Below are 14,467 nucleotides of genomic sequence, written 5' to 3'. Positions count from 1 at the left end.
GGGTAGCCAGGTGGAAAGCATGGCCAGCCGTAGAGAAATGCTTATTGAAATTCTTGATTATCGTGGATTTATCAGTGGTGTCAGTGTTTCCTTGTCTCAGTGCAGTGGGCAGCTGGGAGGAGGTACTCTTACTCTCCATGGACTTTACAGTGTCCAAAAACTTTTTGGAATTAGTGCTGCAGGATGCAAATTTCTGTTTGAAAAAGCTAGCCTTTGCTTTCCTAACTGAATGTGTGTATTGGTTCCTGACTTCCCTGAAAGTTGCATATTGCGGGGACTATTCGAAGCTAGTGCAGTACGCCACAGGGTGTTTTTGTGCTGGTCAAGGGCAGTCAAGTCTGGAGTTAACCAAGGGCTATATCTTTTCTAAGTTATACACTTTTTGAAAGGGGCATGCTTCTTTAAGATGGTGAGAAAAGCACTTTTAAAGAACAACCAGGCTTCCTCTACTGACGGGGTGAGGTCAATATCCTTCCAGGATCCCCGGGCCAGGTCGATAAGAAAGGCCTGCTCGCAGGAGTGTTTTAGGGAGCGTTTGACAGTGATGAGTGGTGGACGTTTGGCCGCAGACCCATAACGGACGCAGGCAATGAGGCATTGATAGCTGAGATCCTGGTTGAAAACAGCAGAGGTGTATTTAGAGGGCAAGTTGGTCAGGGTGATATCTATGAGGGTGCCCATGTTTATGGATTTGGGGTTGTACCTGGTAGGTTCCTTGATAATTGGTGTGAGATTGAGGGCATCAAGTTTAGAATGTATGATGGCCGGGGTGTTAAGCATATCCAAAGGGTATACAACCCCCCCCCAAAAAAATATAATATTTACATGGGACGAAAACAAACACGTCTTACTGCTGCGCCATCTTACAATTAAGAAGGTGGACTTCGTGGTGGAGAGAAGGACCTGGAAGATAGAAATCATTGTTGTGGCCTTTATAGCTATGGGGATAAATGGCAGAAGGACCGGGAAGAATGACATCATTGTGGATGCGGCGGAGATGTTCCTGGGGCTGATAGATTTCTCGGCAAAGGAGTTGTCACAAGCCCTACAGCCTGAGAAGGGAGACATGGAGATTTGAAAGAAGGAACAACTGGGATTTTTGTTTTGTCAATGTACTATTTTTATTTGGCTGGATGAAGTTAGTTTCCCTATTACGCATGGATTTTCTTTTTACCTTGTTTTGGTTTCAACCAGTCCAGTTGGTGGCAGCAATACACCACTTTCGGTTGTAAAACCCATAGAAGAAGAAGAAGAAAAAGAGGGCGGGAGGGAAGTATACGCAATTACATCACGGGCAGGCCCTTGTCCCTGACGCTTTGGCGGGAGAAGCAAAAAACTAGGAAGTGAAGCTACAGCAGCAATACTCAGCTGTTGCGTCATTTAAAGATATCAAATGTGTACGAATATAGCTTCGAAATAGTGGAAAACGTAGCTACATTTCGTTAAATGGATCCTGATCTTTGCACCGACAAAGGCTGGACGAAAACGAAGGAGGCTGTCGCGCATTTTCGAAAACTTCTGCTGTGCTCAAAATGGTAAACACGCTACATTTAGCTTGACTTATTTGTTATGAAACTGGGCATGCTTGGCAGCTAACTAGTTGATGTCATTTATAATAATAGCGAGATCTAACTTACATGATTATGGTCATGTCTTTGATACACTTTGTCATTACAGTTCAAAACTGATGAACGAACCTGTGTGCCTCGGAGTTTGTGAACATATGCTTTGCAGGTGAGTGGATGCTGTCCCTCTTGGAGTGGCTAACTTGGTAGGAGCAAATTGTTGTACTTTACTTGGCTTGTTCTTTTACTACCCTGAGGTTATCAATGGTTTGTGATTCTTTTTTTACTAACTACTAGGTCGTGTGCTGGTCCTCAAGCTGGAGTGGGATGTGTGGTGTGTCACAGTCCTGCCTGGGTGAAAGACATTCAGATCAACAGACAACTCAGCAATATCACAGAACTCTATGGCAACCTAGACTCACTGCTCAATCCCACTGGCTCCGATTACTCCGGTATGTTATTATTAGAAAATAAAAACAACTTCATTGTCCATTGGTTAGAATGGAAATGTTTCTACTGCTGTTCCCAACACCCCCAGATGATTATATTATAATATCATAACGACTGGGCCTGTCACTGACCATGATAATTAGGATACGGACACACCGATAGTGTTTGCTGGCCGAGAGTACTTATAACCTCTGAAGTGCTGAGTGCTGACCGATTTCATAAAATCGGGTGAAAATGTTGGCAGTCAGACGTCTACAGCGGGTGTTTCTTAAAACACAGCGCGCTGAATGATCGGCAGACATACGCTAGATCCACATTCTGTGCAATGTGCACAAGCCTAAAGATAAAGGATTTACAGACAGCACTGAACTCTTCCACAACTTAGATTCACTGTTTATTCCCCCGAGGACAGTAAACGTCTGACTGTGTCACTCAACATGATAATTATGACTATGCTTTCACTTTGTTTCCCCTGTAGGTAGGTACAACTTGTAGGATATGAATGATAGTATTCCTTGATGAAGACGAGTAAGCGGCATGTAGCCTAGTGGTTAGAGTGTTGGACTTGTAACCGAAAGGTTGCAAGATTGAATCCCCGAGTTTACAAGGTAAAAATATGTCATTCTGCCCCTGAACCAGGCAGTTAACCCACTGTTCCTAGGCCACCATTGAAAATAAGAATTTGTTCTTAACTGACTTGGCTAGTTAAATAAAGGTAAAATAAAGTAAATAAATAAATAGCGGCCAGTATGGTGCAATATACTTTAGTGAACTATTAACAAAATATACAGTATTTACAAAATAATACATACAGGAACAGTCAAAATTGTACGTCAGGATGCACAACTGCAACGAGATGTGTGCCCTGATGTACAATTCTGACTGCTCCCATATGTATTCCTTTGTAAATATATTCCTTTTTATTACCTGCCATTTAGGGGCCTACCTTTCCACTTCCCTCATCTCACCTGTGATATTATTCCTTAACAAAGGTAGGCCTATATCCCTTAGCATTAAGCACAAATGGAAGTATTACCATGTATTCCCTCATTTTTTTTCTCCCTCCCATCAGAATCCCTCTTAATGACCGTAATAATGCAATGCCATTATGTATGGTGGTGTTTAGCTTGTATACTTGAGCTCTAACAAACGGGTGATGTTCATGTTGCCGCAGTGTTAGAGGAACACTGACTGGCAGCTACATGCCCCTCTGGGTCACCAAATTAGATACTAGCTAGCTTGCTAGGCAGAATAGGCTGGGTGTGTGACAAGCAAGGTCGCGTGAATGAATGCAGCGCAGACAACCAAACACAACCACAGGTGATACTAGTGGAATACAAATTGTGCCGTGACAAGGAAAGAAAAAATTATAGTGCTACCTTACCGCTTGCTTTCACATATGCCATTATAGTCTTTGTCCTTAGCTTAGGTGAGACGTTTTGATGTGTGGTTTCAGTTTGTGTGTCCTACCAGTATTTTTCTCTTTCCTGTACTAATTTCAGATGCCCTTCCCATTACACCAGCAGCACAGTCAGATAAATCTGTCTTAAAGCACAAGAAGAACTTCAAGATCTGGTTTAGTCCCCGCAGCCGCAAGGTGCGCTGCCGGGTAGAGAAGTCTGCGGCGGTGCCTCTACCGGAGGTTGGGAGTGGGACTGTGAAAGCTGTTCCAAGACCTCCTGAGACACTACCTGAGTCTAAAGGCAAAGACCTGTCTGTCTTCAACTTCAACTCCTCCTCCCAAGACTCTGGCTCCTCCTCTCCTCAAAGGGCGACTAACTATGAAAAGAAGAAGAAAGCGACTAAGAAGACGAGAAATGGTGGTGGTGGTGTCAGGAAGCCTGCAGCCGGGGGTGGGCAGGAACCAACCACACATAAAGAAACCAAGCAGAATAACAAGACACAGAGGCTGGAGGCAATCAACCAGCAGTGGGGCTTTGGTGGAGCGAGAGAAGGAGATGTCAGAGAGGAAGAAGAGCAGGTCACTGCAGAGGAAGGAGAGCACAGGTCGAGTAAAAGAGTTTCCTTCCAAAGCCCCGCCACCCTGCCTGCCACTGTGGAGCCTCAGAAGGAGGATCTCCCTCAGGGGAATGCCATAATCCTCAGCCCCAGCAGAAGCATCCTGAAGGTGGTTCAGCCAGGAGACAGCATCCCACTCTCTGAGGACCAGGATGGTCCAAGCCCACACACCACCCCTTCTCAGCTGGACAAGATATCTGCAAAGCAGCACTCCAAACCAAATGAAGAAACGACTACAAAGCCTGACCTGCCCTCCCCTCCTAAGCGCACTCCCAAAAGATTCTCTGTGGAAGAGAAAAACATCTCACAGAGTACCCCAAAGAAACCCAAAGCATCTCCTGGCCAGGGTAGACGTCCGGCAGTGGACAGGGTCGCACTCCCAGCCATGCATACCTCGCCCTCCCCTGCTGCCAGCCCCAGACAGGGTCGAACCTCCACCAGCACCAGGAGATCCAGAGAAGGAGAGCAGCAGCGAGGCAGTAGCCCGTGTTCCCCAGCCCCCCTGGGGAAGAGATCCCCGGGCAGACTGTCACAGAACAGCCCAGCGGTGGTGAAGAGAAACCACAAGGGAGAGACACCACTACACCTGGCAGCAATAAAGGTGAAATGAACATGCCATGAGTTACAGGCTCAGGGTCAGTTGTTAGAGACATGTCAACATGTAGCAGCTGATCCCAGACCTGCTGCTATTATCAATCATTCACAGTGTTGAGACATTGATTACCTCAGGAGGATCCAGGCAGGGATTACAGCGGTGTTTACAGGGCTTATGTTAAGCTCCCTGCTATTCTTCCAGGACTGGGAATGGAATGCTTGTCTGATCAGTAAAGAGTAGTGCTATGGGCCATGAGAGAACCACACCGCACAACCAGGTAGATTTAGAAATTCCGATTTAAGCTAGATTCACAAGGCACTCAGAAAACCTTTAACTACAATAAAATACAAGAGTAACATAACCTTAAACTACAATAAAATACAAGAGTAACATAACCTGGGGGGACTATCTCTTTGATCGTATTACTGTCTGCTTCCCAAATGGCACCCTATGTAAAAGTACTGCACTATATAGGGTTTGGGTTGCCATTTGGGACACAGACACTGGTTGTGTGAAGGGCATGTTCTCATGTTTCTAGTAACTGACTGTACCTGTGAACCTGATTTATGATCGCTGCAGGCCCCATGATGCCTGTGTAGGATCAGATGCTGTGTTTGGAGTACATGTTGACATGTCTCTAACACCTCACCCTAGACATGTGGCCTGATGCATCTTTGTCAACCTCACAGAGTAATTGATTGATAATAGCAGCTGGTCTAAGATGATTTTGGATCAGCCAATGTGTTTGAATGGCATGTTCATATATTTAACAACTGACCCTAAACCTCCTCTCTCTGTCACCACTGCAGGGTGATGTAGCGACAGTGACGGAGCTCCTAGACCAAGGGGCTGACCCCAACCTGAAGGACAATGCTGGATGGACACCGCTGGTGAGTGAAGCCTTGTCTCCTCAGTCTCTCCTTGTCTAGACAGCAAATACATCCAATCATATACATCAGGAGACAGATAGGATGCAGGGCAGGGGTGTAAAACTCATTTTTTCCCGGGGGCTGCATTCGGTCCGGAAGGCCTCATTGAAAATTGGTTGTATTTCCTTGCCGTCAAAATTTGTTTTTGAAATTTCCGATGCTCCCTGACTGTCTAGCTTTCATTTCAGTGATTATTAGCAGGCTGGACACAAACCTTATGAATGTAGGTCATTTGTCATTTCTACACAGTTTCAATTTGGTTTTAGTCATTGTAAAGTATATTGTGTTTGTTCCTCCCCAACACTTTTTGTACAAAGTTTTACTCAAACCACCTTCGGCTGGATTGGACCCCCTCACGGGCCTCATGTTTGACACCCCTGATCTACATGTTGGTAAAGCATGCCAGTCTTTAACTTTGCCCTGCCGGATAGAAGAGCTGTTATACGTATGCATACACTATTACAAATCTATGACTTTTGGCCTTTTTAAAGGGATACTTTGAGATTTTGGCAAATTGCCCAATGATCTACTTTTCCAGAGTCCGATCAACTTGTGGAAACCATTTTTATGTTTCTGTGTTCAATTTGAAGGAAGTTAGCGGTAGTTTCGTGAGCCAATGCTAACTAGTGTTAGCGTAATGATGAAGTCTATGGGTATTTTATTGCGCTAGCGCTAGTTAGCAACTTCCTTCAAACTGCACGCAGAGACACAAAAATGGTATCCACGAGTTCCACTGACTCAAAATTCCGATGTATCCCTTGAACAACCTCATTGTATATTCAAATGAAATGCACCTTTTTGTAATGTCATCAGTGCTAGTATGTATTACATAGTCATAGAAGACTGTATGCAAGATGCAGTTAATGTATAATGTATGTAATAACGGTGCTCCTGTGTTGCAGCACGAGGCATGTAACCTGGGCCACCAGGGTGTAGTGGAGGTGTTGGTGGAGAGGGGAGGCGTGCTGTTGAACACACCAGGCTACAAGAATGATTCTCCTCTACACGACGCTGTCAGGAACGGACATACTGGCATCGCCATGCTACTGCTGCAGCACGGGGCTTCACAGAGCGTCTTGTGAGTATGAATGAATTGATGTATTATTTTTTTTTGCCACTCTTGTGGCCCATCCCACATGGCATTATACACAGTAATATGGTAGAGCATATTGTGAGTATGGCAGAATGCACACAGTTATCCGCAGTGAAACCCTTAGTCTCATACGTGACTGGTTACAGGATCTGAGGCATTTGTCGCCTCAGATGCCATTGCCCCAACTGTAGACCAGCTGCAATCTGTTTTTGTTGCCTTACAAAAATGGTTAGTTTCAAACTTGTACTTAATGTCAGGAAGACTAAATATATGTTCTCTAAAATAGAGATGGTCTACATATTTATTTATTGATTGATATTTCCAACGATGAGGTTCCCGCCTAAAATAATCTGAGCTTTTGGATTGTCGATTAAAAAACATACTGGTGAGCTATAGTATGTAGTACTTCAGTTAAAAAAATAAGAATTAAAGTGGGCTTCTTTTTTAGAAATAGATCTTGCCTCTCCCTGAACAGCAGGAAGCAGATTGTACAGTCAACTTTCCTGCTAGTTCTTGACTATGGTGACACCATTTATCAGAATGCAGCAGCTAATATTCTTAAACCTTTGTATGCCGTCTGTCATAGCACCCTTCACTTTACCACAGGTGACCGTTTTAATACATCACTGCATCCTGCATCAAAAGGTTGGCTGGTCCTCATTAAAGTCCAGTAGATCACTTCACTATTCTCTTTTTATTTACTAAGCTCTACTATAAAAGCTTCCGACTTCGTTGTTGAAGTATAAAAACATGATTTACCAAACCCATTCACAGGGTTGGTTAACTCTTGATGTTCCTCAGGTCTCCACTGAATTAGGTAATTCCGCTTTTGGTTTTAATGCACCTCACTGCTGGAACAATTTGCAGAACTCCTTACAATTGGATGTTCTGTTGCTGGTCGGGTAGTTTATGGTGTTGATTGAGGACCTAGTTGCTGGGGAATGTAACTGTTTTTCATAATTTTGTATTGATTGCTGTTTTGTTTTACATTCTATTGGTTGTTGTATTGCTGAGATCAGGGCACCCTTGGGAATGAGACCCTGGTCTCAGTGGGGTTTCCCTGAATAAATACTTTTTTTGATGTTATTCATTTAAGATAATAATAATTTGTTTTTGTAGAAGTGCCTTTTTGAACATGGGAACTTTTATGTGCCTTAATTAAACTTGTGTGGGATCTGTAAATATGAATAAACATTTTAAATTCTAAGCCTAGTTGAGCCAAGGAGAAAGCACTGAGCTATACAGGGAGAAAGACAGGATCCTTCGCTAGTCATGATTGGTTGAGATAATGGAGTGGTTGGACATGCCTACAGATTAGTCCTGATTGGGCTGCATGTCACAGGCTTCTGTCTATACCAGAATGGGCTCTTCCCTGGTCAGTATATAGATCATCTTTGCTACCGCAGATTTATGAAAATATATAGCTATGGACAACTGCAAAAGGGTTGCTACAGCTCTCAAACTTTCCTGCCCTGAATTTTGCTGGGTAGAGAGATGACTTTCTGGAGGACATTGCCATACTGACTCACATGCATTTACATGTGTGGGTGAGGCTTAAGAGGGAATGATGTGTAAACAAAGAAGTGTTCTCTAGGAAGTGTAAATCTTTCAAAGGGCAGTTTTCTCCTAATTGTCTTTTAAGTGGGATAACATGTATATCAACTTTTAAAGCAGCACAACTGTCTCGTGTTTCCTCCAACTACAGTGTACGAGATACCATTTTGAAGCTCTGAGTCTTTACTTTTTTTAAATGTAAAAATAAGCAAATCTCATACATTTGACAAGCCTCAACAGAGATCTGAACACATGAGTATTTATGATAGTCTTTATTCGGATCCTCATTATCTGACACCATTGCGAGTGAAAACCAAACCTTAGTCACTTATCCATCTTACATAGTCTGGTTTTCCATAGTTGTCTCTAGTTTTCACCATACTCTACGTGCTCTGCTTGGCAAAAATTACACTTTATCCTGTGGATAGCAGAAGTGGCCCACATTGTAACCACAGATATAAAATCAATGTATTCAACGTGACAGCACCAGACTTTTGGCTTACCTCACCAGTAGGGTTGCACATTTTGGGGAATATTCAGAGGTGGAAACTTTCTGTGGGAATTAACGGGAATATAAGGGAATTAATTGTAATATATGCAGTGTGATTAAATGTAGATTTATTTTCCATTAGATATATATCTTCACATGGGATGATTTCACTGAACAACAAAAGAAAGGGAATGTTGAATGATCGCCAATGATCCATCGCATCTCCTTAAAACGTTTTCAACATGCATCTGTAAAATGATAGTCTAAGAAACTAAAGCTTTGGCTGTCTTCCTCTCAGGCTTCCATGTCTTCTCCCTGGACCTCCTCAATGTCTACCTCTTGAACATCAGATTCTGAGGCCTCCTCTTCACTGTCACTTTCCAACCTTGTTGAGGATGGCTCGTTGTCAGGCTCAAATTTCCCCGGAGGGCCACCAATTTTTCAACCCTTGTATTGGTGAGCCTGTTGTCTGCTTTGGTGTGTGTGTTCCCAAACAAGGACCAGTTGCGCTCTGAGGCGGCTGATGTTGGTGGGATTTAGAGGATGATGGAGGCAACGGGAAAGAGCCTCAGATCCACAAAGTCCCTTCCACCAGGTGGCTGATGAGATGTGTTGGCGCGACTGCCATATTGTATCTCCATCCCAAAGCCCTTGTTTCCTTGCTTGGAAGTGTACTTTGCCTGACTGCTAAGAACCTTGCCCTCATCCAGGCCAAGGTGGTGAGATACTGTAGTGATGACACCATAGGCCTTGTTGTTCTCTGCACCTGACAGGATGCTCTTGCCAGCATACTTGGAATCCAACATGTATGCTGTGGCATGTATGGGCTTCAGACAGAAGTCTTCACGCTTTTTGATGTTTTTCAGAACTGCAGTTTCCTCTGCTTGGAGCAACAGTGAAGTGGGCAGGGCAGTACGGATTTCTTCTCTTACAACTGCAAGCGGAGTCTGAACATCAGACAGGATGGCATTGTCTCCCTCAATCCGTGCAATGGCTACTGCTATAGGTTTCAGGCTGCTTACCACTCTCTCCCATAATACATCATCCAGGAGGATCCTCTTGATGGGGCTCTCCATATCGGCAGACTGTGATATGGCCATTTCTTGGAGAGACTCCCCCTTCCCCTCCAGGAGACTGTCAAACATGATGACAACACCACCCCAACGGGTGTTGCTGGGCAGCTTCAATCTGGTGCTCTTATTCTTCTCACTTTGCTTGGTGAGGTAGATTGCTGTTATAACTTGACGACCTTTCACATACCTAACCATTTCCTTGGCTCTCTTGTAGAGTGTATCCATTGTTTTCAGTGCCATGATGTCCTTGAGGAGCAGATTCAATGCATGAGCAGCACAGCCTATGGGTGTGATGTGAGGGTGGGACTCCTCCACTTTAGACCAAGCAGCCTTCATGTTCGCAGCATTGTCTGTCACCAGTGCAAATGCCTTCTGTGATCCAAGGTCATTGACTGCCTTCAGCTCATCTGCAATTTAGAGACTGGTGTGTCCGTTGTCCCTTGTGTCTGTGCTCTTGTAGAGTACTGGTTGAGGGGTGGAGATGATGAAGTTAATTATTCCTTGCCCACGAACATTCAACCACCCATCAGAGATGATTGCAATAGTCTGTTTTCGCTATGATTTGCTTGACCTTCACTTGAACTCTGCATCCAGAAAATGAGTAGATAAAGCATGTCTTGTTGGAGGGGTGTATGCTTGGTGAAGAACATTCATAAATCTCTTCCAATACACATTACCGTAAATTCCGGACTATAAGACTATAAGCAACTTTTTTCCCAGCTTTGAACCTCGCGGCTTAAACAATGACGCGGCTAATATATGGATTTTTCCCGCTTTCAATTATTTTTTTTTCAAAAAAACACATTCTGTGACGTGCTCAGTTTTTTGGCGGCATGAAGCTTTCATTAGACCAATGAAATTGCCGAACGGGTTAAGGTCAAACAACTTTTTTTGTTTACTGTTTAGATTAAATCGAGCGCTCTCAAAGTTCCCATCATTCTGATTACGGTAGTAATTTTGTCACCCTCATCATGGCAAAGACACGGAGAAATGCATATGATGCAGCTTTCAAGTTGAAGGCGATTGATCTGGCTGTTGGAAAAGGAAATAGAGCTGCTGCACGGGAGCTTGGTCTTAATGAGTCGATGATAAGATGTTGGAAACAGCAGCGTGAGGAATTGACTCAGTGCAAAAAGACAACTAAAGCTTACTGCAAATGTTTTGTTACAAGCCGTGTTTCGTTAAAGCCTGTGTAAAGTTAATTTGTTTCAATACACAGCTTTTCCTTCTGCATTAGCGGCAGTGAAATCTTTCCATACATCAGATAGTGCCCGTGGCATTTTCCTGTTAAGATTAGGGAAGAAAATGTATAAAATAAAAGAAATACGATTCCTTGAACAGATAAATAGTTAAGCAGTTAGATTAAACAACTCCTTTGTAAGGTAATTGTTTTAAAATGAAACGTGTATGGAAACAGGTGAATTAATACTCCTCAGTTAGCAGGCTCAAGCAAGCTAAACCCACATGGTAGCAAAAACTAACTAGCAGAAAGTGTTAAAAGTTCGAAATTATTTAAACATACTTTGCTGTAGGCTACTATTTACTAGTTAACAAAAAAAATTATGTATGTCGTATAAAATATATTCACCCCACCCGGTATTGTAACAAAAAACTTACCAGAAAGCATATACTCCTTTACTCAGTCCATGTAGTAGTGTGGGCTCCATAGCATCTCAACTGTGCAAGTTCTTGAGAATCAGCTGTACATGTGATGGAAGAATGCACTGTGCATGCAGAGGGTTGCAATTCCATTGAATTGGGGATAGTTTAGCCTAAATATGCTGCAATACCTAGAATTGCCTTATGTGTATCCCACAAAAAAGGTTCACTATTATAAGCTAACCTTTTTGATGAATTTAAGCAAAATTCCCCAAATTCCAGGGCTTAACTTCCCATGGAAAATGTTCCAGAAAGTTTCCGACCCTTTGCAACCCTACTCACCAGTCACAAATACCATGAGTTCGTTTTGCATGATGTCCGGTAGCGGACAGCCGGAGTCACAATTCTAGCTGGACAGCCGGACACTGATTGGTTGTTTGATGGTCAAGTGGTTTGACCTCATGGGGCAGGTTGGCTCAGAATACATCAGCCAATGGGGTTTGAAGGGGCTGGTGTGTGTGTGTGTGTGTGTGTGTGTGTGTGTGTGTGTGTGTGTGTGTGTGTGTGTGTGTGTGTGTGTGTGTGTGTGTGTGTGTGAGGACGCTCGCATATTATTTGATGCTGATAAGGTGGCGGTCGTTAACTAAGCGCTGAAGGAACAATTACCTATATATTCTCCCCTTCTATCTTCTCTCTTTCTCCTTCCATTTCTTTTTTCCCCTCTGTCTTTTCTCTCTCACCTTCCCTTCTCTCTTCACCACTGCTCATCATGTTGATGTGCTGTAGTGGGTGGCGCCCGGGGCCTTGGCGACGGAGGTTAGCAACAGCAGATTTATTGAAGTTTATCCTGCCTGCCTGCTAGTCGTCTGCAAGGCAAAAGAGACAATCTGTCATGATGCCACAAGACAAGTGCAACCCTTCCCCATCACACACTATCAATGAATTTAGTCTACACACACACACACACACACACACACACACACACACACACACACACACACGGATGATCACACGCTGCCTCAGTCTTGTAAAGCTCATCTTTTGGGGACAGACGCAGAATTCAGTCCCACTCAAAATTCTATTTTCCCTAACCATTGCTTTAACTCTAACATTAACCCCAAAACCTAAACCTAATTCTACCCTAAATCCGTAGAAATAGAATTTGACCTCGTGGGGACTAACAAAATGTCCCCAGTTGGTCCAATGTTTGTTAATTTACTATTCTTGTGGGGACTTCTGGTCTCTGGTCCAGAGAAATAATTTCCCTGAAGACTGTGCCGCAGTCAGACAGAGAGCCAGTGCCATCTCTAATGGATTGATTAGCACACAGAGCTGCACGGTGAGAGAAAGAAAGAGGATTTCTCTGTGGCCATGTCCACTGAAGTCATCCATCTCGATAGTGTCTGCCTCAACCCAGCTCTGCATCTGCAACATTGAACAGGCTGTCTTTTTTTGTTTGGATTTAGACTACCTGAGAAGTGTTTGTGTGTGTGTTTCAATTTAGTTTTATTTGTCACATGCACTAGCACAGTGAACTGCTTAAAGGTATGATGCAGCCTTTTTATCTCAATATCAAATATTTTCTGTGTGACAATTACTGTCATAGTTTTCAATTAAAATGGTAAAAAATGAACAAAAATAGCTTCTTAGCAAAGAGCAATTTCTCAAGCAAGAATTTTGTTAGTGTAACAGTGTAGGTTCCGTCCCTCTCTTCGCTCCAACCCGGGCTCGAACCAGGGACCCTTGCACACAACAACTGACACCCCACGAAGCATCGTTACCCATCGCGCCACAAAAGCCGCGGCCCTTGCAACGCAAGGGGAAACCCTACTTCAAGTCTCAGAGCGAGTGACGTCACTGATTGAAATGCTATTAGCGTGCACCACCGCTAACTAACTAGCCATTTCACATCGGTTACACTAGGACTGTCTGTGAGTGGTCTGAGTGGGGAGGGGAAAACTGAAAACTAGCTGTTATTGGCAGAGGTTCGGGAACTCTCTTTCTTATTGGTCTAACTAATTTACCACCTGGTGATGTCACCACTCAACTCAAACCAACACAAACAGGCAGAAATGTCAGGCAGTTATTTCAAACTGCTATTACACTAAAATGGTATTATCCTAATATTTTACCGTTTCACAGTATTATATTCCAACCTCATAGTGTAGACAGGCAGACATGCATACAGTTGAAGTCGGACGTTTATATACACATAGGTTGGAGTCATTAAAACTCGTTTTTCAACCACTCCACAAATGTCTTGTTAACAAACTATAGTTTTGGCAAGTCGGTTTGGACATCTACTTTGTGCATGACACAAGTCATTTTTCCAACAATTGTTTACAGACAGATTATTTCACTTATAATTCACTGTATCACAATTCCAGTGGGTCAGAAGTGTACATACACTAAGTTGACTGTGCTTTTAAACAGCTTGGAAAATTCCAGAAAATGATGTCATGGCACTAGAAGCATCTGATAGGCTAATTGAAATAATTTGAGTCAATTGGAGGTGTACCTGTGGATGTATTTCAAGGCCTTCGTTCAAACTCAGTGTGTCCTTGCTTGACATCATGGGGAAATCAGCCAAGACCTCAGAAAAAAATTGTACGACCTCCACAAGTCTAGTTCATCCTTGGGAGCAATTTCCAAACACCTGAAGGTACCACGCTAATCTGTACAAACAACAGTACGCAAGTATGAACACCATGGGACCACGCAGCCGTCATACCGCTCAGGAAGTAGATACGTTCTGTCTCCTCGAGATGAACGTACTTTGGTGTGAAAAGTGCAAATCAATCCCAGAAAAACAGCAAAGGACCTTGTGAAGAGGCTGGAGGAAACGGGTACAAAAGTATCTATATCCACAGTAAAACAAGTCTTATATCAACATAACCTGAAAGGCCGCTTGGCAAGGAAGAAGCCTCTGCTCCAAAACCGCCATAAAAAAAGCCAGACTACGGTTTGCAACTGCACATGGGGACAAAGATTGTGCTTTTTGGAGAAATGTCCTCTGTTCTGATGAAACAATAATAGATCTGTTTGGCCATAATGATCATCGTTATGTTTGGAGGAAAAATGGGGAGGCTTGCAAGCTGAA

At 43.4% G+C, this 14,467-nt stretch overlaps 1 protein-coding gene across 4 annotated transcripts in view; it reads left to right on the top strand.

Moving 5' to 3' along the window:
* Positions 1-1,293: 1,293 nt before the first annotated feature.
* Positions 1,294-14,467, top strand: part of LOC106582297 (BRCA1-associated RING domain protein 1) — a 37,415-nt gene continuing 24,241 nt past the window's right edge. Inside the window, exons 1-7 of one of the 4 annotated variants that reach the window (XM_014165234.3) lie at positions 1,294-1,535; positions 1,678-1,734; positions 1,863-2,017; positions 3,542-4,635; positions 5,439-5,519; positions 5,876-5,950; positions 6,461-6,636. In XM_014165234.3, coding sequence (XP_014020709.2) covers positions 1,447-1,535; positions 1,678-1,734; positions 1,863-2,017; positions 3,542-4,635; positions 5,439-5,519; positions 5,876-5,950; positions 6,461-6,636 — 1,727 coding nt within the window. In that variant the 5' untranslated portion in view covers positions 1,294-1,446. Of the gene's footprint in view, positions 1,536-1,677; positions 1,735-1,862; positions 2,018-3,517; positions 4,636-5,438; positions 5,520-5,875; positions 5,951-6,460; positions 6,637-14,467 lie in introns of all 4 variants that reach the window. The other 3 variants (XM_014165233.3, XM_014165232.3, XM_014165235.3) reach the window with 3 other exon arrangements.

This window comes from Salmo salar, chromosome 21, assembly GCF_965601325.2.
Source record: "Salmo salar chromosome 21, fSalSal1, whole genome shotgun sequence".
Classification (NCBI taxonomy): Eukaryota; Metazoa; Chordata; class Actinopteri; order Salmoniformes; family Salmonidae; genus Salmo; species Salmo salar.
Note: the sequence above shows the minus strand (reverse complement) of the source record. Positions and strands in the feature narration are given on the sequence as shown.